General features: G+C 43.3%; 1 protein-coding gene across 2 annotated transcripts in view; it reads left to right on the forward strand.

The window, feature by feature from the left end:
- The first annotated feature begins 20,071 nt into the window (after positions 1-20,071).
- The window catches only part of B4GALNT1 (beta-1,4-N-acetyl-galactosaminyltransferase 1), a 7,078-nt gene continuing 1,650 nt past the window's right edge, over positions 20,072-25,499 (forward strand). Inside the window, exons 1-10 of one of the 2 annotated variants that reach the window (XM_046652617.1) lie at positions 20,072-20,793; positions 20,952-21,006; positions 21,415-21,633; positions 22,173-22,337; positions 22,466-22,572; positions 23,022-23,062; positions 23,210-23,390; positions 24,380-24,487; positions 24,615-24,805; positions 25,285-25,425. In XM_046652617.1, coding sequence (XP_046508573.1) covers positions 21,416-21,633; positions 22,173-22,337; positions 22,466-22,572; positions 23,022-23,062; positions 23,210-23,390; positions 24,380-24,487; positions 24,615-24,805; positions 25,285-25,425 — 1,152 coding nt within the window. In that variant the 5' untranslated portion in view covers positions 20,072-20,793; positions 20,952-21,006; position 21,415. The remainder of the gene's footprint in view (positions 20,794-20,951; positions 21,007-21,414; positions 21,634-22,172; positions 22,338-22,465; positions 22,573-23,021; positions 23,063-23,209; positions 23,391-24,379; positions 24,488-24,614; positions 24,806-25,284; positions 25,426-25,499) is intronic. The other variant, XM_046652607.1, reaches the window with a different exon arrangement.

Consider the following 25,499-nt stretch of genomic DNA (forward strand, 5'->3'; position numbering starts at 1 on the left):
AGGTGGGGAGAGAAATCTTCCTTCAGTAGTAAAGTAGTTTCACCTCCTGTCCAAGATGCAAGCATTCCTCTCTTCCTGTTTGGTGTAATTGAGGATGTGTGATAGGGCGTGAGAGCTTCCCCTACAGGCCTTCCTGGCTCCAATTTAGTTAAGATTTATTTTATTAATTTCCACACAAGCAACAAGTGGCTCACAGTTTTCTTGGTTGCCTCCTCAGACTGATATTTTTGAACTGGCTCTTTGCTGTAACCCAAGCCAAAAATCTAAATCAAAACGCGTTCTCACATATAATAATTGACATTTGGTTTAAATAGAAGAGACATGTTCACAAGAGTTCACCAAACATGTTTATTGCAGCACTGTTTGTAAAGGAAACAAGATGTCAATCAATCAGGACTGTTTAAATTTATGATATATCTATATAATGCAATAAATAATATGCAGTCAAATTTCTTGGATGAGACACAGTTTTACATGCTTTTATAAAAAGACCTCCAAGATATATGTCATGTGAAGAAAAAAGCAGCGTGTGGTTCAATGAGTACAGTAAACTCCCCTTTCTGTAAAAGAAAATTTACAAGTAGACAAAGTTTATAGGGTTACTTCCTATCAAAAGGATTGAGTGAATTCAAGAGAAAATCCTCTCTTTGCTCCAAATAAATAAAATGACAGGTAGTATATTCCAAATATGTATTAAAAAGACAACCCATGTTAAAAACAAAAAAACAAAATGGGCATCTCCTTGAACTGGAAATGGAAACATGATTGCTTGCGGCTGAAACAAACCACAGGGACAAAAAATAGCAGCTGCCAGGAACCAGCTCCTTTGGAGAATTCACTGGATGTTCTGCTTCATGACAGGTGTCTCTACGATGTTGTGACCTCTGGCTGGGCTCTGTCCCTTAAGAGCTGCGTGCTTGGAGTGACTGCAAAGAGCAGAGCAGAGAGGACCAGGCTAGCCAGCCCTCTAAGCTACCCTGCTGAATTGGACTACACCTGCAGCCAGCTGGGGACTGGATCAGCAACATGACCCCTGGATCAGAGCCCTGCGTGTTCAATGTAAACTCTGGTTCTGGGCTGAGGAGACAGTCATAAAAACAGTCACTCACTATGGAGGGATGCAGAGGAGAGAGAGGGAAATCCAAACCTGCAAAGTGGACTGGCATATTTAGCACTCATTACAACCTTTTCCTAATACGTCTGGCTCTGTGGCAGAAGCTGGAATGCTAAAAACTACATTTCCCCAAATCCCTTGCAGCTGGTGTTCCTTTGTCAATCAAATGCATGCCCGAGAAACCTGAATTGAGATAGGCCTTAAACTGTGGAGGACAGATAACCCTGAGTGGGAGGTGTCCGCCTGCGGAATGTGAATTGTGACGGAGGCTGAGGGGTTTGCAGATAGCAGGTTCCTGTTTTCCGAAGCTTGTTGCAGTTGTGACTCAGTTTTGCTGATACCAGCAGAGTTGTGTGATTCTGGAGGCTAGGAGCTGTTCCCAAAAGTTCTGCCTAAAGCAGTGTTTGCATTTGAGTTTCTAGTGGCTTCTAGGGAAGGGCAAGTCTTTGTTGCATAGGCTTGTTCTATTCAGTGTGGGACAGTTAGCTTAGCTGACACCTGCCCACCCATTGCCAGTAGCTTCACCAGTCATTGTGACCATTAAAATTGTCCCCACGTATTTCCAAAAGCCTATGGAAGGCATGCACTGTCACCCACACAAAAAACCACCTCCCAAAACCACATTGTAAGCCACTTGATACCCAGCAATAAACCCCTAGAGTGGTTTCTGTTGTCTACAGTGAACCCTAACTAAGATAGACGCATGAGAACCAAGCTCTCACAAAAGACAAGCTAGCACACTGAAATTTCAAAGCTCATCATGAAAATTAACACCATGATGGTCAACACGCTCAGTAAACAAGAAAATTCACTCTAGAGTAAAGGGAAATGACAGAGCAACCAGAAAAAAATTTAAAATAAGTATGTTTAATATCCTCAAAGATAAGGAAACTAAAGCGACATGAGAAATAAATACTATAAGCACCCCTTGATTGGAATTCTTTTATTTATTTTTTTTTATTAATGTTATGATGGATTACAAGCTTGTGAAATTTCAGTTGTACATTTTTGTTAGTCATGTTGTGGGTACACCACTTCCCCCTCCGTACCCTCCCCCCACCCCCCCTTTTCCCTGGTAACCACCGATCAGATCTCCTTCTCAATATACTAATTTCCACCTATGAGTGGAGTCATATAGAGTTCGTCTTTCTCTGACTGACTTATTTCGCTTAGCATAATGCCCTCGAGGTCCATCCACATTGTTGTGAATGGGCCAATTTCGTCTTTTTTTATGGCTGAGTAGTATTCCATTGTGTATATATACCACATCTTCTTTATCCAATCATCAGTTTCTGGGCATGTAGGCTGGTTCCACGTCTTGGCTATTGTAAATAATGCTGCGATGAACATAGGGGTGCAACGGACTCTTGAGATATCTGATATCAGGTTCTTAGGATAGATACCCAGTAATGGGATGGCTGGGTCATAGGGTATTTCTATTTTTAACTTTTTGAGAAATCTCCATACTGTTTTCCATAGTGGCTGTACCAGTTTGCATTCCCACCAACAGTGTATGAGGGTTCCTCTTTCTCCACAACCTCTCCAACATTTGTCGTTCTTGGTTTTGGATGTTTTTGCCAATCTAACGGGGGTAAGGTGATATCTTAGTGTAGTTTTGATTTGCATTTCCCTGATGATTAGCGATGATGAACATCTTTTCATGTGTCTATTGGCCATATTCATATCTTCTTTTGAGAAATGTCTGTTCATGTCCTCTGCCCATTTTTTGATCGGGTTGTTTGTTTTTTTGTTGTTAAGCAGTGTGAGTTCTTTGTATATTATGGAGATTAACCCTTTGTCGGATAAGTGGCTTGTAAATATTTTTTCCCAATTAGTGAGCTGTTTTTTTGTTTCAATTCTGTTTTCCCTTGCCTTGAAGAAGCTCTTTAGTCTGATGAAGTCCCATTTGTTTATTCTTTCTATTGTTTCCCTCAACTGAGGAGTTACAGTGTCCGAAAAGATTCTTTTGAAACTGATGTCAAAGAGTGTACTGCCTATATTCTCTTCCAAAAGACTTATTGTCTCAGGCCTAATCTTTAGGTCTTTGATCCATTTTGAGTTTATTTTGGTGTGTGGTGAAAAAGAATGGTCGATTTTCAATCTTTTGCATGTGGCTGTCCAGTTTTCCCAGCACCATTTGTTGAAGAGACTTTCTTTTCTCCATTGTAGGCCCTCTGCTCCTTTGTCGAAGATTAGCTGTCCATAGATGTGTGGTTTTATCTCTGGGCTTTCAATTCTGTTCCATTGATCTGTGGACCTGTTTTTGTACCAGTACCATGCTGTTTTGATCACTGTAGCTTTGTAGTATGTTTTGAAATCGGGGATTGTGATTCCGCCGGCTTTGTTTTTCTTGCTCAAGATTGCTTTAGCAATTCGTGGTCTTTTGTTCCCCCATATGAATTTTAGGATTGTTTGTTCAATTTCTGTGAAGAATGTTCTTGGGATTCTGATTGGGATAGCATTGAATCTGTATATTGCTTTAGGTAGTATGGACATTTTAACTATGTTTATTCTTCCAATCCATGTGCAAGGAATGTTTTTCCATCTCTTTATGTCATCGCCTATTTCTTTCAAGAAAGTCTTGTAGTTTTCATTGTATAGATCCTTCACTTCCTTGGTTAAGTTTATCCCAAGGTATTTTATTCTTTTTGTTGCGATTGTGAATGGGATAGAGTTCTTGAGTTCTTTTTCTGTTAGTTTATTGTTAGTGTATAGAAATGCTACTGATTTATGCACGTTAATTTTATACCCTGCTACTTTGCTGTAGTTGTTGATTATTTCTAATAGTTTTTCTGTGGATTCTTTGGGGTTTTCTATGTATAGGATCATGTCGTCTGCAAACAACGCGAGTTTTACTTCTTCGTTACCTATTTGGATTCCTTTTATTTTTTTTTCCTGCCGAATTGCTCTGGCCAGCACCTCCAGTACTATGTTGAATAGGAGTGGTGAAAGTGGGCACCCTTGTCTTGTTCCTGTCCTCAGAGGGATGGCTTTCAGCTTTTGTCCATTGAGTCTGATGTTGGCTGTGGGTCTATCATATATGGCCTTTATTATGTTGAGGTACTTTCCTTCTATACCCATTTTACTGAGGGTTTTTATCATAAATGGGTGTTGGATCTTGTCGAATGCTTTCTCTGCGTCTATTGAGATGATCATGTGGTTTTTGTTTTTCATTTTGTTGATGTAGTGTATCACGTTGATTGACTTGCGGATGTTGAACCATCCCTGTGTCCCTGGTATAAATCCCACTTGATCATGGTGTATAATCTTTTTGATGTATTGCTGTAATCGGTTTGCCAAAATTTTGTTGAGGATTTTTGCATCTATGTTCATCAGTGATATCGGCCTGTAGTTCTCCTTCTTTGTGTTGTCCTTGTCAGGTTTGGGGATCAGAGTGATGTTGGCTTCATAGAATGTGTTAGGGAGTTCTCCATCTTTCTCAATTTTCTGGAACAGTTTGAGGAGAATAGGTATTAAGTCTTCTTTGAATGTTTGGTAGAATTCTCCAGAGAAGCCGTCTGGTCCTGGACTCTTGTTTTTGGGGAGGTTTTTGATTACCGTTTCTATTTCCTTACTTGTGATTGGTCTATCCAGATTCTCCATTTCTTCCTGATTCAGTTTGGGGAGATTGTAGGAGTCTAGGAATTTGTCCATTTCTTCCAAGTTGTTCAATTTGTTGGCATATAGTTTTTCATAGTATTCTCTTATGATCTCTTGTATTTCATTGGTATCTGTTGTGATTTCTCCTCTGTCATTTCTGATTTTATTAATTTGCGCTTTCTCTCTTCTTTTCTTGGTGAGTCTGGCTAGGGGTTTGTCAATTTTGTTAATTCTTTCGAAGAACCAACTCTTTGTTTCATTGATCCTTTCTATTGTCTTTTTTGTTTCAATATCGTTTATTTCTGCTCTTATTTTTATTATTTCCCTCCTTCTACTGACTCTGGGCTTTGTTTGTTCTTCTTTTTCTAGTTCCGTTAGGTGTCGTTTGAGGTTGCTTACGTGAGCTTTTTCTTGTTTAGTGAGGTGAGCCTGTATTGCGATGAATTTCCCTCTTAGGACTGCTTTTGCTGCATCCCAAATGATTTGGTATGTCGTGTTCTCATTTTCATTTGTCTCCAGATAATATTTGATTTCTTCTTTAATTTCTTCAATGATGCATTGTTTGTTGAGAAGCGTGTTGTTTAGTCTCCACATTTTTGCACCTTTCTCTGCTTTTTTCTTGTAGTTGATTTCTAGTTTAATAGCGTTATGATCAGAAAAGATGCTTGATATTATTTCAACTCTCTTGTATTTATTGATGTTTGCTTTGGTTCCCAAAATATGGTCAATCCTTGAGAATGTTCCATGTGCACTTGAGAAGAATGTGTAACCTGCTGTTTTTGGATGAAGTGTTCTATATATATCTATTAAGTCCATCTGGTCTAATTTTTCATTTAATTCTATTATTTCCTTGTTGATTTTCTGTCTGGATGTTCTGTCCATTGGTGTTAATGGTGTGTTGAGGTCCCCTACTATTATTGTATTGTTGTTGATGTCTTCTTTTAGTTCTATTAAGAGTTGCTTTACAAATTTTGGTGCTCCTGTGTTGGGTGCGTATATATTTATAAGTGTTATGTCTTCTTGGTGGAGAGTCCCTTTTATCATTATATACTGTCCCTCTTTATCTTTCTTTATCTGTTTTGCTTTGAAATCTACCTTGTCTGATATTAGTATAGCGACACCTGCTTTCTTTTGTTCATTATTAGCTTGGAGTATTGTTCTCCATCCCTTCAGATTGGAATTCTTTTAAAAGCCATAAAGGACATCATTGAGACAACTGGAGAAATTTTAACATGAACTGTACATTAGATAATGGTTTTGCATCAATCATGAATTTCCTGGGTTTGATAATCATATTGTGATTATTTAGGAGTATACCACGGTTCTTAGGAGATACATATTGAAGTATCTAGGAGTAAAAAGTCACAATGTCTACAACTAACTCAAATGGTTCAGCAAAAAGAATGTGTGTGTGGAAAGACAGAGAGATAAAATCAGTATCCAGCTGAGGCTAAATATCACCATCACAGAATGAAATGCTGAGATACAAGAATTAATATGAAGTTCTATTAGAAATTTATTAAAATGTGTTACTTAATTTTTAAAAGTGTGACAGTACTGTGCTGAAAAAATTTCTTTTTTTTTTAAGATTTTATTTTTCCTTTTTCTCCCAAAGCCCCCTGGTACATAGTTGTGTATTTTCAGTCGTGAGTACTTCTAGTTGTGGCATGTGGGATGCCACCTCAGCATGGCTTGGTGAGCGGTGCCATGTCCGCACCCAGGATCTGAACCAGCGAAACCCTGGACCACAGCAGCAGAGCACACGAACTTAACCACTCAGCCATGGGGCCGGCCCCTGAAAAAATTTCTCATCATCATCACTAAATTACTAAATAGATGCTCGCTTTCAACTAAGTAAGTGGAGGAGCAAGATTTTTTCTTTTTAAATTTTTACTTCGAAATAATCTTAAACTTAGAAATTTGATGAATACATACAGAGTATTTCCACATATTTTTTATCACATTTATCATTCTTTCTGTGTGTGTGTGTGTCTCTTTTCCTATATATTTTAATATAATTTTATATAGTTCATAATAAATACTGTAATTAATAATTATTTAAATAATAAAACAAATTACATATTATATGCAACACACACACACACACACACATATATATACAACACATACACGTGATATTATCTATTTTTTCCAAGCAATTTGAAAGTAGATCACATACATCGTGCCACTTTATTCTTTAACACTTCAGGGTATGTTTTCTAAGAACAGGGATATTTTCTTAGGCAGCCACAGTTATCACCTTTGGGAAATTTAACATTTACCATTTATCTTTCAACAAAACGAAAACGTTAAGTTTAAGCTACCATCCATATTCCAGTTTTGTCAGTTGTCCCCAAAATGTCTGTTGTAGCATTTTTTCCCCCTCAAGGACAGGATACAATCTAGGATCGCACATTACGTTTAGTTGTTTCTTTAGTCTCCTTTCATCTGGAACAGTTCCTTAGCCATTCTTTGTCTTTCATGACACTGATGTTAAAAAAAATACTGGCCAGTTTCTTTTATGTACATAAAAGATTCCTCATTTGGAGTTTGCGTGTTCGCTCATATTTAGAATCAAGTTACAGGGGCCGGCCCGGTGGCACAGCAGTTAAGTTCACACATTCTGCTTCAGTGGCCCAGGCTTCACCAGTTCGGATCCCAGGTGCGGACATGGCACCGCTTGGCAAGCCATGCTGTGGTAGGCGCCCCACATATAAAGTAGAGGAAGATGGGCACGGATGTTAGCTCAGGGCCAGTCTTCCTCAGCAAAAAGAGGAGGATTAGCAGCAGATGTTAGCTGAGGGCTAATCTTCCTCAAAAAAAAAAAAAAAAATAGAATCAAGTTACGTATCCTCAGCCAGAATACTGCCTAAGTGATGCTGTCTCTCTCGGGGAAGCATCCTGGAAGCCCACAGTATCCTTCTGCCCCTCATGGTAAAACTAATTTTGACCATCTAGTCAAAGTGCTGTCTGGTTTTTCCACAGTACAGTTACAATTCTTCCTCTTACAACTAATAAGAAAACTGTGGGGAAAACTTTAAACTATGTAACTACTCTGCTCATCATCAAACTTGCCCCTTAGAATCAGCACTCGATGATGATTCTTGCCCAAACCAATTTTTACTATGATGGTGGCAAAATTATTTTTCACTCCATCATTCCCTCCCTATTTATCAGTTGGCATTCTCCCTTCTCCTACATTTATTTATTTATTTATTTACATTTTTATTATCAGTGTGGATCACGAATTCCTATTTTTTCAATGGCTTATAATTCATTCCTATTCCAAATTATTTTAGTGTTCAAGTTTCCCCAGGTTTAGCCACTGGAGGCCCCTTCAAGCTGGCTCCTGTGTGTGTCTTTTTAACATGCTCCCATCATTGTTTTTTAGTTCTTCATTGAATTCTGACATTGCAGGTTCATCTTTAACTCTTCCTGTCCCAACTCTGGGATAGGACCTGGAATAAGTCCAAGGAGCTCTGTTCTATTTAGTGGAAAAGAGTATTAGAATATTTGGGTCTTTTGTTGATTGTTCCTGGGGTGTGTTCACTTCCAGGCACCTTTGTGTATATAGCTCTGCCATCGCAGAGCATTTCTCCTTGCAATGTTGACACCAAGTTCTTAAGACATCCTTCTTTTCTAAAAGTATCTAATTCCTTGATCTGGGATAGCCTGATGATTTTCCTTGACATATAACTATATATATATGTGTGTGTTGGTGTGTTTATATATATATATTTGACATATAAATATAAATAAACATATAATTTATAATTTTACCTATTTTTAAATATATTTATTATATAAATTATATTATCATATTATACCAAATATAAATAATATATACAAAGAGAGAGAGAGAGAGAGAAATAATGCTGTGTAAATTACTTCAAAGCTTCAAGGGACCTTGCAGCTTCCACTCGCACTCGCTTGCTGCCCTGACATTGCCATGCAGTGAAACCCAGGTTAGCCTCTCTGAGGATGAAAGACCACATGGAGAGAGAAGTTCAGCCAAGAGCCGGCACCAACCTCCCACCACGTGAGCAAAGGCAACTTGTGTCATCCAGGCCCAGCTGAGCTGCCAGATGGCTGCAGCTACATGAGCAACCCAAGGTGAGACTATCAGAAGAACCACCCAACCAAAATTTTGTGTACTACTTGAGGAAGATATCATCTGAATTTTTCAAAAGCAGATTACAATTGTTGTTCTCATGTATTTTTAAACTTTGGATTTATGTGTAATATACATACATAAAAGTATACAGAATATAAGTATACAACTCAGTGTCTTTTCACAAACTAAACACACTTGTGTAATCAGCACTCAGATGTAGAAACATAACTTTACTACCAGCGCCCAGGATTCCCTTTTACCTCTTCTAGTTACTATCCCCCCCAAAGATAATCACAACCCTGGCTACAAACATCATAGATTACTTTTGCCTATATTTTACCTTAATAAATAGAATCATGCAGAATGCAATCTTCTGTGTTTGACTTTTTTCTTTCAGCATTCTGAGTTATTGTGTATAGCAGGAGACCACTCATTTTCAGTGCTATATAATATTCTGTATTAGTTATCTATTGCTATGTAATGCATTACTTCAAATTTGAGGGCTCAAAACAGCAAACATTTATTCTACCAAAATGATAAGAGAGAATTATTGTACCACCAATAAAATTCTGCAAATACAGTTCTCCTAAAATCTTTATGGGTCTTCTATGAATCTTATTGGAGTTAACTACATTAAAAGGAAGCCATAGCCACAAATGTCATTGAGATAAGCCCTTCTCTACTTTGGTCTTCTGCTTAGACTGCTGAGGACTTTCTTAGAAGTGCTATTGTTAGACTGAACCATTCTCTGAGATGCCACTTCAGATCTTCTTAACAAAAGATTTGTGTTCATGTGCTTGGCTTCATTTTTCAGATCATGTTTCCTTGGGAGTGTCCTAGATATGATCTTTGCCTTGAAGCTACTTTTTGATTTTAGCATCATTGGTCCTTGGAGAGGCTAGGAACTTTCAAACTCAAAATGATCCCTTTTTTTTTTTTTTCCTTTAACATTCTTCCTTTAGCTTATCTCTTTTCATATTTTACTATAATCGGCAAGAAGAAACCAGATGGCACCTTCAACATTCTGCTTGGAAATCACCTCAGCGTGATCCCAGGTCATGAGACACAGTTTCTACTTTCCACCCCACCATCAGTGACAGTGTTGCTAAATATAACAAGGGCCCCCTCTCCTTCAGTTTCTTTACTTTCCTCACTTCCCTTTATCAGCAGCCTCCTTAAAGGCCATCAGGCTTCTATGAACATGCTGTTCAACATTCTTTGGTCTTTCACTAACACTCTCAGATTCCTTCCTGCTTCTGCCCAAGACCCAGTTCCAAAGCCATCCCCACATTTTTAGCTTTTGTTATGGAAGCACCTCATTTCTAGATTTTGGCCAAACCCAGAAGCTAAAACCCACACACAGGAGCCAACTATATACGCTGTTCTGTACCTTATCTCTTTTCTTAACAACTTTGGTTCTCACTCAGTATCAGTAGATATAGATTAACCCAGTGTCCCGTTGTCTGACTGATAATATCTTTAAAATTTCCAATTATTCATATTTAAAATTTAAATAATTAACATTTTAAATGCTAATAGATTTGCCAATTGCTCTCCTAAGTTCTACCAATTCACATTCACAACAATGAGAATGGCAGTGGCTGTTTCTCCAAGTACTTGACCACACAGTGTTAGCAAACTCTTGACCTTCACTCCTTTGGTAATAAAAATATTTCACTGTTGTTCCAGTTTGCATTCCATTTATTGTGAATAAGGTCAAGTATACTTTCTCTTATTTAAAAGCCATTTTCTCTTTTTCTGTCAACTGCCTAATTATGATTTTTGCCCATTTGGGGGTAGTTGATCATTTTTTCTTATTAATGTTTTAAAGCTCTTAAGGAAAATAGACCTTTATTCATCTTATGCATTGCAAATATTTTTTTCACAGTTTGTCATTTCTCTCTGAAGTTTGTTTATAGAAATTTCCTCATTCAAGTCTTTTATATAGGCAAATTTATTAATATTTCCCTGTATATCTTGCCTAGAGATCTCTTCCTCACTCCAAGATTATAAAAAAATAAAACAAACTTCATGATTTCTTTTACTTCTTTTACAGTTTCCTTTTTAATATTAAAATATTTGATAGATCTGGAATTTATTTCACTGTAAAGAGAGTGAGAATCCCACTTTTTCCCTAGCTGATTAGTCATTTCTTTGTGTCAAAAGAGCCAACAGGACCAAAATGGAGTCGCTTGTGCTAAGCCCATCTCACCAAACTGAGACTTTAATGCCCAAGTTTATTACAGTTTCAAGCTCTCCCAGTAATGGAGTCTTAAACCAGTCAATCAGGAATTGCCTGGTCAGCACTAGTGAGGTCATCTGTCACATAGACCCTGCCATCCCCTAAAGGAAAGTGACCTTACCACAATCAGTCTACTTTTTGCCATTATAACTTCCTCGTCCCCATTCCCTTCTGCCTATGGAAGTCTTTCATTTTGTACAGCTCCTTGGAGCCCCTTTCTATCTGCTAGTTGGGATTCTGCCCGATTTATGAATTGGTGAATAAAACCAATAAGATCTTTAAAATTTACTCAGTTGAATTTTGTTTTTAAACAGATTTGGTGGCAGCGATGGGATCCGAAGGAAACTTCTGGTGGCTCTGGGGACAATGAGAAACACAGGTGCTGATATCCACAAATCCTTTGAGCTCTCTGTCTTTCTCGTTGTTTCCGAGGGCCTTAGGTAAGTTCTCTCAATTCTGAGCTCCACTATCTTTGCACCGAGCTCCCAGTCTAATTGGCTTTCCAATCCAGGGCAGGTCAGCCTGAGCTGGCAGATGGTTCCACCCAGAATCCAAGCCCCTAGCCCTCAGTTCAGTCTGCAGTTCTCCCCTTTGACTGGAATCCCAGTCCACAGCCTCCATCTGTTTGGGTTCAGTCCTTTCCCCAGTCCCCAGTTCCATGTTAGAAATCGCTGGTGGTGCACACAAGGTCTTCTCTTGGCCAGTCTGCAGTAACATCTCTTTGATTACTCCTGGTGTGTTAACGTGCACATGAGGCAAAGGCTATCGCTAATGGGAATTTCGGAAGCCAAAAGCCACAAAATTGTTGGGCATGAGTCAAGCACATAAAAGCTGTTACAGTGCTAACCACCTAACTCCAAGACTCCTGTATTAGTATAACTTGGTCACGTAATGGGTTAGATTGACACTAGGTCACCCAAACACCTCAAGAAAAATCCATGAATGAGGTACACTGTAAAACATCACACAATCCCCAACTCAGAGGCACATCCCTCTTAGATATTACTTTGGCTCTGAGAGACCCAAGGCTTAGCTAAAGAAATGGGATCCTTGAGTTCCAAAGAGTAGAAGGCACCACTCTCCAGCATATCTGCTTATTTTATGTCTAAGAACTGTGGTCCTGGACACTTTAGATGTCTACAAAAATGACAAAATCTTACTAAAGACAACCTAGAATTACAATGGCCAGTATGAACAATGTTCCAATTAAATGAAGCTGTTGATTTAAAGAAGTGCTCTTGAAAACAAAGCTTCTAGAATCAAACAAAGAATGGGATACCTATTTTAATTGGTATGCAGAAGCTTCCAAAAGTCTTCAAGATCCCAAAATAGCTTCATTGAAAGATTCATTGCAAAAGGCTAATAAAAAATTAAAGACACAAGAGGTACCTAAAACAAAAAGACAATAAGACTAATGTGACTCCCCTCTATCCTCCTTTACCTGAGCACTCATGTCTTACTAATTCTCTATCTGAATTGCCTTTCCACTCTGCAAAGACTATTAAACAGTTGCCTCTTGAAATAAAACTGTCCGAGGCTGCAGGCAATCCTCTTCAGGTATCTTTCACTCCTTGGTCAAAGACCGAACTAAGAGCCATAGTTAGAGAATTTCTTAAGCCCAGAGAGGAACCACAAAAATTTTCTGAAGAATTTACAATCTTTATTGGGGCCTATGACCCCCAGCTGCCAGATCTTTATCAGCTTGTATACACGTTGGTAAGACCTGGTGAAGCCCAAAAATGGATGCAGAAAGCAGAATGGCATAACTCAGAGGACGATATTCGAGATCCTTGATCTTCAACATGGTCACCTGATGGACCAGAAAAAGCTCACAAAATAGCAACCGATCTTTTAAAAGCCATTCCTAGAGTTTTCCCTGCTCCTACTGACTGCTCTATTATTCAAATGTGCAAACAAGAGAAAGATGAATCTGTGTCAGACTTTAAAGCCCTTCTGGAAGCTCTCTTCCCATGGCATTCTGGGCTTCATACAGTAAATGATGTCACCCAACCTGCTCCATCTGCCCTATTTGCAAATGAAATTAGTGGATTGATAAAAAGGCAGAAAACAGCAGGAGAGGCCACTGATATGACCAAACTTGTGATCGTAGCTGAGCACTTTGAAAGGACTTTGGAACAAGACCGCAAATAAAGGTCTGCCGAACTATTAGCCTTACAGCTGGAACAGCTCCAAGGCCAGAAACCTGAATAACACCTGGGCCTCCCCCCTTGCACCATCCTAGGGATCCATCATTAAAACACTGCCCAGAAATCGATGTCTCATTTTTGATCAGCTGAGACACTGGAAAAAAAGATTGTCCTCAAACGTCTTGTGCAAATCCTTCAACACCAACTTGAATCCCCCCATATCTACCTTTGAAGGAGGTCTCCCATATGGGCCCTTTCCAGAGTTGATGGGACTCTGAGAGATTTTCTGGTAAACTTCTGCTATTCCCTTAAACAGCCAAAGGGAAACTTAAGTTAAAATTAATAGAAAACCTTGCCAAATTCTGGTAGATACTGGAGCCTGATGAGGGGATCCTGGAAAAACTGGCAGAAGCCAGCAAAGGGTGAGAATTGTTACCAGAGTCAGCTCTGCCAAATCTCTACCTGTAGTGCCCAGTCAAGAGAGGAAAACAAAATTTCACACCGTCCCTTCCTTTCCAAATTCAGACGCACTGATTATTGATCCTTCCTCTCACAGGGATAACTTTTGACTTCTTACCTGTTTTGTGTCCTAAGAACTTGACTTGGCTTTCTGCCTGCCTGGGACATGCAGGTTGTTGGTTCTTGTGTATTCAAGTAACTCCATCATCAGGTTGGGGGCCCAAAAATACAGCCAGACAGAAATGTGGGCTGCACCCCATTTGCAGCCAGATATGGCTGGACAGAAATGTAAGTTGAACTCCATTTACAGCTAAGGTCTATTGCCAGCCCTCAGGGGAATTGTCAGCCTTCTTTTCTTTTGCCTATTTTTGGGAGTGATTTTGGATCTTGGGGAGGTAGTATCCTTCGCATCCTCTTTGGGGACCTGTCTTACATCCAAGGGGGTTGTTCAATAGTGCCAGAAATATTTACTGTTCGTCCCAGCTAAAACCTGACAAGATATTTGCTATGGTCAGAAGTTGGCCAAATTGGAAGCTGACATTCAGAGCCTGACAGAAATTTTTTTTAGGGCAGGCCCCGTGGCTAAGTGGTTAAGTTCGTGCGCTCTGCTGCAGTGGCCCGGGGTTTCGCTGGTTCGGATCCTGGGTGCAGACATGGCACCACTCGTCAGGCCACGTTGAGGCAGCATCCAACATGCCACAACTAGAAGGACCTGCAACTAAGATATACAACTATGTACCGGGGGGATTTGGGGAGATAAAGCAGAAAAAAAAAAAATAAAAAACATTGGCAACAGTTGTTAGCACAGGTGCCAATCTTAAAAAAGAAAAAAGAAAAGAAAAAAGAAATTTTTTTTAGGCCTTCTCCTCCAACCTAAAATAAAATCATCTATCCAGAAGGAAAGAAAAACCTTCTGAAGCCTTTGTAGAAGGATTTACTAAAACATTCCAAAGACAAACAGCTCTAAGTCCAGAACATAGAAATCTTCTGATTTCCATCTTAGTTGGAAATCCTCTCCCTGACATAAAAAAGCAAATTGAAGATAACGTGGTTAGATAGGTGGATCAGCCCCTTGATACCATTTAGGCTGCAACCCATTTCTTTGAGGAATTAGAAGCACCTGCCCTTACCTTACATATCATTGCAAAACCAGAAATGCAACTCTAGAAACAACTCAAAGTCCACCTATTCTTTCTGCCAATCCCAAAACCTCCCTTATTTATCTCAAAAGGCCTGTAGGCACTGTAAAAATTCTGGCATTAGGAAATGAGTCCATCTGGGAAGAACTTGCCTTCTTTTTCTGTGCCATTCAGATGTAAATATTCTACCTGGTCTTCTTCAGGAACTCTTATCTAGGCAATCTCTTATAAGGGCAAACTTCAGGAGATAATGCTCATCAGAAGGAAAAAAAAAGAGCAGGAAAGGCTATTTTGGAAATGGGGTGAATTAAAAAAATCTTAAGTGTCTTCTCCACAAATATTGGTAAAAAGCTTTAGCCATCTGAGCAGGTAAATTTAACTTATCCCATCTGCCACAAACACAGTTTGGATCCAACCTTTTTTATAACTAGCGAGTTTTGTATTATTGTACCTAATTCATGGCTAAAATTTCAGACCAGAAGCTATAAGGTCTCTGCTTGTGCCTCTCTATACGTTTATATGTGTCTATATATGTATGTTGTAGACGTGTGATATTTTTCTACACACAGATGGTATTGTTAATTTGTAAAAGAACTCTATTTAATTGGCTTAAAAACAAGCAAGCAGTTACATGACTTAAGTATTCCTAAAAATCCCAGAAACAAAATAGAAACTTAACCCAAAACTTTTTCAAGTTCATGTGATCTAGAATTTAATCTTTAGTAAACAAAAACTGGTTTAAGTTTGTTGGTTTAATTAAAATATGTATGTCTTCCGAGTTAGCAGAATTAAAAATAACAGACATGCAGCTTTTATTCTACAGGGGTTTACTAGTCAAATTAGTTCACATTATCTCTGTTACAAAATTTGTCAGCAAGAAAAATAAACTGGTATGATGAAATTTTCATGAGTAATCTAAACATAATTTTGAGAACAAGTGATTTAGAAAGATGTAAGCAGGACAAGAGTTTTTGGGTGAACTTTTTGGCAATAATTATATTTTATGGTATGTCTACTTAAATGGTTTCCTCAAATTGTTTTGGTAACTTGAAACCTTAGCATTTTCTAAGTTAAATTAAATGATGGATAGTCATTAAATATCTAGATCACTTCTAAATAAAATAGAATATTGAGATATTACTGAACACAGGTTTATCTACTTTTGTCTTCTCATTACTCAGAAACTGAAGATATCTGGGTCTATTAGCAAGCATGTTTCATGCCACATTAAAAAATTTACTATGAAAAAGAATATACCTCTAGAAATTATAATATGTATTAATAAGTCTTGCCAAGCCACAGAATGCTAATAGAAAAGACAATTAACAATTGTTTACTTCTTTTTTCTTTAAGATTTTATTTTTCCTTTTTCTCCCAAAAGCCCCCTGGTACATAGTTGTATATTTTTAGTTCTGGGTCCTTCTAGTTGTGGCATGTGGGATGCCGCCTCAGCATGGCTTGACAACTGGTGCCATGTCCACTTCCAGGATCCGAACCTGCAAAGCCCTGGGCCCTGGAAGCGGAGTGTGCAAACCCAACCACTTGGCCACGGGGCCAGCCCCTATTGTTTACTTCTTAATTTTCACTAGAAATTAAGATTTTTAAGAGTTAGGAATGCTAATATATGTAATTAAGCCTACCACAAATCATAAAGAAAATATCTCTGTATGTGAGGAAAGTAGGATGTGTGCTTTTGGTAAAAGAAGGTATGAGAAAGAGGATGCATTTTCGTTGAGGGAAAAAATAAAAAATTTTTTCCTAAAATGAGGCTAGTCATTTCAGAATGGGAAAGAGGAAAACAGAGGACAAAATCTGAATGTAAAAAGGAAAGTTTTAGAAAGTTTGTGGATAAAGGAATTTGGGAAGAGAATTTTATGCATGGCCAAGTTGGCTAAGACTAGAATGAATTTACTTAAGTATAAAAAAATGAGTTTTAATATCAAAAGTATACTGGCACAAAATTGGAATTCAGTTTTCTCTCTGTTAAAAGGACTGAGTTTTCTTGGACTTCTGGTCTTTTTTTTTTTTTGCCAAGGAAGATTAGCCCTGAGCTAACATCTATGCTAATCTTTCTCCACTTTATATGTGAGTCACCACCACACATGGCTAACAAATGGTATAGGTCCACGCCCAGGATCCAAACCCATCAAAACAGAGCATGCCAAACTTAACCACTACACCTTGGGGCCAGCCCCATTGGTCTTTTTGGTAACAGATTATGAAAATTTCTTTTCCTTTTAAGTAATCTGCCTAGACAGCAAAGATTTTGTATCTTACTAAAATAATTTCCTGTACTTCATTTTGTCTTTATTAGATCTTTGATTTCTTAGGAAAATTGAGTCTTCTCTATTAAAAGAACTATGGGTTTCTTTTCAACTATGTAACTTTCTGTATTTGCATGGAAGTCTTTATCGTCATTTTGGTTAAATAGATAACTAAGTATTGCTTCACAGTGACCTATGATCCTATCTAATCAAATGTTTCAAAATCTTGTTGATATTTTTGACAAACTTCTCAAAATCAAAATCTAATCTTTTTGACCTTGAACTAACTTTGGGATTTTCCAAAGGGCCCTAGAACATTTCTTTTGGTTTTTTTTTTTTTAAAGATTTTATTTTTCCTTTTTCTCCCCAAAGCCCCCCGGTATATAGTTGCACATTTTTAGTTGAAGGTCCTTCTAGTTGTGGCATGTGGGACGCTGCCTCAGCATGGCCTGATGAGCAGTGCCATGTCCGCGCCCAGGATCCAAACCGGCAAAACCCTGGGCTGCCGCAGCAGAGCTTGTGAACTTAACCAGTTGGCCAAGGGGCCAGCCCCTGGAACATTTCAAATGAAGTGTTCTCTCTCCTTATAAAATCAGAGATGTTAAACTACTTAGGCTTATTTGACATGTTAAATTACATGAGAAGTATTGTCAAATCAGAAGTAATACTAAGCCTTCTCTATGTTGTATTTGTATAGGTATATTAGCGTTCCAGCAATTGTATGAAATTCCCGAGAATCTGTTACGTCCTGGTATAACGTTATCAGTCATAATTCCAGTTATTATCTTAAAACGTGTGTCACAGAAATAACCAAATTTCCTTGTCAATTCAATTATATTGAATTCTCATCAGATCTTCAGTCATGGGCATTTTTAACTCTTCTGTCACTTACAGTTATTGTTTTACTCTGACGCTCTTACAAAAGTGAGACTCCTGGAAAGGAACTACCAGAAACTCTTTATCACTGACATCACTGCCAAATTACAAGGTGTTGAACCTTGGGTGCATATTTCACAACTGAAGAAGGTCCCACCTGACATTTGGTCCTGTACAAATGCTGGAGAAATCTGGAGAAACTAGGAGGAGAAATAGCTGACGCCAAGGAAGACTGCTTCCACCCAAGACGCCAGATCAAGACCTCAACTAAACATGAAACCCTTCTTTATTCTCTTTTTTTCCCTTACTCTAGAAGTGGCCTGGAAAGATAATGCCATCACCGTCTCTCAGGCCATTGCAAAGGGTGGGGGAGGGGAGTAATCTAACTTCCCAAATGACTGTTGGATTTGCCACAGTGCTAGTGATTTCTAGTGCCTCAGTTTCTCTAAAACAAATTCAGCCCCCTCTCCATTGTGTCAGACTCCCTAACCCTGGGGGTTTCCCTGTCTCTACTTAACAACACCAAACCCGGGGAACCTCGTGTCCAGGTTCTGTACAAAGATAAAGACACAAGGCAAGGGTAGCCAGAATAAAACTGCCTGTGTGGTCTACAGACCCTTACATTTTACTGGCCTCCATGTCTGTCACCTTTCTAGTCCTGAGCCACAGACTCAAATGAGAATTACCAAGACGTATCCACGATTCAAAATTCGCTTCCTTTGGTAGATCACTGCTCCCCTGGCCAGGAGTAAGTGCAAATGAGGCTATGATCAGGAACCTCTCACTCTCCAGCCAAAATTGTTCTTAATAATATGATAGCCCTTCATTATCTCTTAGCTGAGCAAGGAGGTGTCTGTGCTGTGGCCAATACCACTTGCTGCACCTGGATTAACACTTCTGGGAAGTTGAAACTCAGCTCCATAAGATCGCTGAACAAGCCACTGGGCTTAAGAAAGTGACTCCTTTAATGGAGGTCTTTCTTTGACTAATTAGATTTTGATTGGTTTGGGTCCAGGGACCATGGTTCCAAAGTGCACTCCAAACATTGGGAAATATCCTTCATATAATAATCATACTAGTCCTTTAAACGCATGTTCGCAGCCACTAACCACCAAGCAAATGATGTCCCTAAGGCTGGAACATCAGAAAAGAAATGAAGAGAAGAACTGACTTAAAAAATGTGAACCCGAAGTGGTGACCTGTAAATACCACATAGAGGTTCAGCAAAAACTGCGAGAACCCTAGAGTGGTACCTAGGAGGGGCGCTAATGCCCTAAATTTTGATCATCTCTCTCAGTTAAGCCGAGAGTCTGATCAAAAGGGGAAAACTATTAAAAAAATAAAATAAAAAAGACAACAGGCCCAAAGTACAATCACTTGTGCTAAGCCCACTTCACCAAACTGAGACTTCACACCTAACTTCACACAGTTTCGAGCTCTCCCAGAAATGGAATCTTCAGTCAATCAGGAATTACCCGGTCAGCACAGGTCAGGTCATCTGCCACACAGACCCCTGCCATCCCCTAAAGGAAAGTGACCTTGCCACAACCAATCTGCTTTTTGCTAGTATAACTTCTTTGTCTCCACTCCCTTCTGCCTATAAAAGTCTTTCATTTTCTACAGCCCCTTGGAGTTCCTCTCTGTGTGCTAGATGAGATGCTGCCTGATTCACGAATGATTGAATAAAGCCAATAAGATCTTTAAGATTTACTCAATTGAATTTCGTTTTTTGACATTTGTATACAGTTCATTCAATAACCTAGCCTTCCTTCACACCCATGTTTTCATTATGGTCTACATTTCTTATTATATCTGTTTTTCTATTAAATCTTGATATATCTTTTATTAGAACCATGGAACCACAGGACTTTGGCCAGTGTCAGGAATCTGGCTGAAAGGAAGGCGGGCTACGGGTCTAAGTAGCAGGCAGAACGACAGCCAATCTAGCCACTGTTTGGGGTTTCCTTCCTCCTGCAAGTCTGCAACAAGGAGCAGTTACGGAAAATAGGCCCTTGAATCGCTGAGTGTGTATCTCTCGAGTGTTTGTTAGGTAGTTGGGGGGCGGGGGGTGAGGATAGGAGGGATGCTGAGAATCTGTCTCTCTTAACCAGGCAGAGTCATTATTTCCAGGATCTAGTCTGGTTTCCTTTATCTCACCCTAACTACCCAAATCTTCCTTAAAATGGGGTTACAGGGCGCCCCCGCCCTCCTCCTCCAAAACGCTTGTTACCTACCCTTGCCTGCAGTCTCTCTGAGACCGAGGCTCCGAACGAACAGGGAATAGAGTGACTGGATTCGGGCTGGCGGTTGCGATGCGAGGATTCGGAGGCAAACGGCTGGGTGGGTAGGGGGAAGGACCCTCTCCGGGAGCGGCTTGGCGCCCCCGCAATGTCCTCGGCGCCCACCAGAAGGCGCCCGGACGCCCGCATTCCTTGCGCGTAGCCGGAGCCTCCGCCGCAAAGAGCCCGGGAGTCGAGCCGCGCGGCGCCGCGATCTAAGAGCCGGGTGGCGGCCTGAGCCCTCCCCGCCCGGCAAGTGGGACAGGGTGCCGGGAGCCCGGGCTTTGTTCCAGGGCTGGGGTTCCCGTTTCTCAACTCAGCTCACCACCCCCGCTGGAAACGCCAAGAACTACCCCACGCCGCGGTCTACAAAGCCCAGAGAGCCCGAAGGCGGGAGGGGTCGGGCGCGCTCGGGAGGCAGGCGGACCCCCACACTCTCCGGCTCACTCCCGGCTGCCCCATCAGGCCGCCTCCAGCCCCATGAGGACACCCAGGCCGGGGCTGAGAGCCTGGCGCAGCCCGGACCGAAATCTTGCGGCGGCCTTAGAGCGTTAGACAGGTCAGTGCCCGGGCGGGATGAGGGGCCGCGCTGGAGGCGGGAGGAGGCGTGCTCGCCGGTCCACCCTGTCCACCGCACAGGCTCCCGAGGCCACTCACGGGTCACCTCCGCCAGGAGTACCCAATAACGTGGGCGTGATTCTGCATTTTTCGTGACAGGCAAGGTGTGGAGCTGCTCTCTGCAGCTCCCCCCGCCCCCAACCCTCGAGACCAGGTGATGCTGGGACCTAGGGGTGGGGGGACGCGCGGGCCGAGGTGGGGGGCGGCGGGCGTGGGGACGGGCGCCGCTCTAATAAAGCGGTGCTCTTCTACTTACGCGCGGCCGCGTCGAAACCACCGCATCCAAAGATCTTTGGCATCAAGATGCCGGGCCTCGGGCGTGAGAGGAAACCGAGATGCGGGAGAGGGCGAGAAGAAAGGAGGCCGGGAGACCCGAGGCCGGGAGAGTGAGGGGAGAGGGCCCGGGGCGGGGGGAACGATTCGCTGTGCAAATCCTAGCGCGCGAAATGTGGAGAACGCCCTGAGGAGCAGGCAGGAGCCTCCGGGACAGCCGGGGTCTTTGGTCCCAGCCCACGCCTCCGCTCCCCATCTTCTCACCCTCCCACCCCTACCGCCCACCCAGGATGCGGCTGGGCCGCCGGGCCCTCTGTATGCTGGTCCTGCTGCTCGCCTGCGCCTCGCTGGGGCTCCTGTACGCGAGCACCCGGGACGCGCCGGGCCTCCGGGCACCTCTTGCACTGTGGACGCCCCTGCAGGGCCCCCCCAGGCCAGAGCTCCCAGACCTTGCCCCCGAGCCCCGCTACGCCCACATCCCGGTCAGGATCAAGGAGCAAGTGGTGGGGTGAGTGCCAGGAGCGGTTGCGGCAGCGCACTCGCTGGGGGGTGGCGAGGCGAGCTTTTGTTTCCTCTACTCCTGAGCTCTGGTGCCTGGGTTCTCCCGAATGGTTTGGGGGGGGGGGGGGAGGGGGGGGGGGCGGGGAGGCGGCTACTGGGTCTTCGGCTGGGGGGAAATCTCTTCTCCCTGAACGTGGTGATGGGCAGAGGCAGAGGGTGTGCAGGCGCGGGAGGGCCTGAGAGATTTTCTGATGTGCTGAGATGTCCACATGAAAAGAGTCCAGGTGGGGTCCTGAATGGTGGGTAGGCAACTCTGCAATCCTAGCAATTGGCCCTAGTCCACACCTCTGTAAAAATCCAGATTTAGGGGATGGGTCATACCATCGGCGGTCCCTCCTCCTGGGGACTATTTGAAGAGCAGTGTTTAAGGGGACAGATAATGGATGGGCAGGGTGGAAGGGCGGACGTGGGGGGAGCTGTGTAAGTGTTTTGTGGGCTGAATGGAGTTGTACGGCTGGGTTCTGATGACCTTCCTCACCGCTCCAGGCTGCTGTCTGGGAACAACTGTAGTTGTGAGTCCAGTGTGGGGAGCCTTCACCTCCCCTTCCAGAGGCAGGTCCGAGCCATTGACCTCACCAAGGCCTTTGGCCCTGAGGAGCTGAGGGCTGCCTCTGCCTTGAGGGAGCAGGAGTTCCAGGCGTTCCTTTCAAGGTACCAGCACAAAGGAGGACATGACTCTGCAGAGGGCGAGCAGTGGGAGGCCTGGAGGGTGGGTGTGGCAGGAGGGAGAGCCCCTCACCCTCTGACTCCTCCTCTGTGCCCCCCAACTCCACTGCCAGGAGCCAGTCCGCTGCTGACCAACTGCTCATAGCCCCTGCCAACTCCCCCCTACAATACCCCCTGCAGGGTGTGGAGGTCCAGCCCCTCAGGAGCATCTTGGTGCCAGGTGAGGAGAATGGTCCTAGGGTGACCTAAGCCACCGTGGGGGTGGCAGAGCCCGAGGATGGATGGAGAAGAATGAGGGAAGATTGGAATGGGTGGGGGAGACACTTGAGGTCAGAAGGGGGCTCTTGAGATGGGAGGTGGGGACAGAAGGGACTCTAAGGTCGTGAGGAATCGCAGAAGACTGTAACTGGAGAGGTTTGGGGAGGAGAATCTATTCTCTGCTGACTGACCAAAGGTTAGGTGGATAGGTAGGGCAAGGCACACAAGTGGCTTTGATGGGAAGGAGTAAAAAAAAAAAAAATCAGTTCCTCCAGGCTATGTCCCACAATGCACTCTGCTGTGGCCTCAACAAGAGGGATGGGTGAGAAGTTCTGTGATGTGTATGGTGAAAGAGGGAAGAGAAAGTGAGGAGGAATTCAGAGCTGTCTGGTCCCCCCCTCTTCCTCCCAGGGCTGAGCCTGCAGGCCGCTTCTGGTCAGGAGGTATACCAGGTGAGAAGAAACAGGAGGGCGGGGAGGCTGGGTGGGCATCAAGGATGCTGGGAGGGAAACAGGGCTGCCAAAGGAGGGATGGAGGAACTAGGGAGACAGGAAATGGGGCTGGGGCCTGACCCTGCACTCTCCACTCCCCTCTCCCAGGTGAACCTGACTGCCTCCTTGGGCACCTGGGATGTGGCAGGGGAAGTGACAGGAGTGACTCTCACTGGAGAGGGGCGGCCAGATCTCACCCTCGCCAGCCCAGGGCTGGACCAACTCAATCGGCAGCTGCAACTGGTCACTTATAGCAGCCGAAGCTACCAGGCAAACACAGCAGACACAGGTTCGAGGCCTGGGTGGAGGTAGGGGTAGGCTGGGTGAACAGAGAGAACCCAGAAGGGCTGGCGCAGGCAAATGGCAGAGGGTGTGGGAGACATTTGGGCAATGACCAGAGCTGCCCAGCCACACAATGGGCATTTCAGCTAGGCCAGCAGGGCCAGGGAGGGAGAGAAGGGGCCTTTGTTCATCTGGGCTGGAGCACGCCAGAGGGAAACCCGAGCCTTGGGTGTGTCCCCTCTTCAGGCCAACTATGGGGGCTGCAGGAAGTGACCTGCCCCAGAAGCCAGAAGACTCAAGCTCTATTCTCAGCCCACCACTTATTAGAGGGCAAAGGGCTTTATCTCCAAAGCTCCCATTTCTCCTCCAGCAAAAGGGTCTAACACAGCCCTCCTGCTTCTCTCCAAGGCGTGCTGCACCCAACCTGCGCCTGCTCAGGGCCTTGGCACATGCTGTTTCCTCTGCCTAGAATGCTCCTCTACCAGATTTTTGCATGGCTGGCTCCTTCTTGTCATTTGGATCTTAGCTCAAATGTCTCCTCTTCACTATCACATTACTTGTCTTACTCAATAGGTATCAGTATCTGAGTTTTCTTATTTACTTAGCCTGTTACCAGACTGACTAAGTTCCTATCTTGGCTTTATTGCATAATAGTTGTGTGAATGTGGACAAGTTACTTAACCTCTCTGTGCCTTCTTTTTCTGTAGTAGGAATCCACTTAATAGGGCCATTGTGAGGATTAAATGAGCTCATGTATTAAAGGTAATTTAAAAAGTGCCTGGCACATAGTTAATGCTCAATAAACATTAGCTTTTAATTAAATCTTTCATTGTCTTTCTCCCACCCATTAGAATGTAGGTTCCATAAGGGTAAGAACCTTACATTCCTGTCCCCAGGGCCTAGAAAGATGGTACACAGAGTAGGCACTTAATGAGTTACTGAAAAGAGAATGTTGTTCCAGCCTTATGGGCCACACCTCATGTCCTTTCTTCCCAGTCCGGTTCTCCACCGAGGGACATGAGGCTGCCTTCACCATCCACATAAGACACCCCCCCAACCCTCGGCTGTACCCACCTGGGTCTCTACCCCAGGGAGGTGACGCTGGTGAGCACAGGGACATAGATCTAGCCCTGATGAGGAGCAAGTTGGGAGAGGGTGGCCCCGGAGGATGTCTTCCTGCTCCTCACTCCCCACTCTCCTTGTCTCACCTAACCCTGCCCCTGGCTCCCAGGCCAGTACAACATCAGCGCTCTCGTCACCATTGCCACGAAGACCTTCCTTCGTTACAATCGGCTACGGGCACTCATCGCCAGCATCCGCCGCTTCTACCCGACGGTCACCGTGGTCATCGCCGACGATAGCGACAAGCCGGAGAGCGTTAGCGGCCCCCACATCGAGCACTATCTCATGCCTTTTGGCAAGGTGTGCAGCCAGTAAGGCTGAACGGCGCACCAGAGGGCACCGGGAGGGGGCGCCCCTCAGACTGCAGTCTCCGGAGCCGCGATTCCAGGACTACCTGCCCCAGAGTCACTGGGCTGCCTGTTAAGCAGGAGGGTTCCTGGAGTGTGAGCTCCGTGGGAGCAGGAATCATGCCTGTCTTATTAGCCATGCATCCTTAGAATGACGCTTAGCACCTAGTGGTTGCTCAATAAATAGCTGATGAAGGAAGGCGTGCATACATGAATTAACTGCATCCCAAGACCCTGGCCTGCCCCAGAACAGTGGCTCAGAACCTCTGGCAGTGGGAAACTGCACTTTTTACCTAGCTCCCGGACTTCGTAAGCACTCAAAAGTTTGGAGAGAGGGGCACAGGCTGTTAAGAGAGGTCAAGAGAGAGGAGGAAAGGTGGCAGAGGGTTATGTCCTATCTCTACAGCCTTACCGTACATACCTTTCCCCTAGGGCTGGTTCGCAGGGCGGAACCTGGCCGTGTCTCAAGTAACCACCAAGTATGTGCTATGGGTGGACGACGACTTCGTCTTCACGGCGCGGACGCGGCTGGAGAGGCTCGTGGACGTGCTGGAGCGGACGCCGCTGGACCTGGTAGGGCAGGGGCGGCGGGCTGAGGGCTGGAGGGTGGCCTCTAGCAGGTTCAGGCCGCTGCAGGGAGACCAGCC

This window comes from Equus quagga, chromosome 1 (assembly GCF_021613505.1).
Source record: "Equus quagga isolate Etosha38 chromosome 1, UCLA_HA_Equagga_1.0, whole genome shotgun sequence".
Lineage (NCBI taxonomy): Eukaryota > Metazoa > Chordata > Mammalia > Perissodactyla > Equidae > Equus > Equus quagga.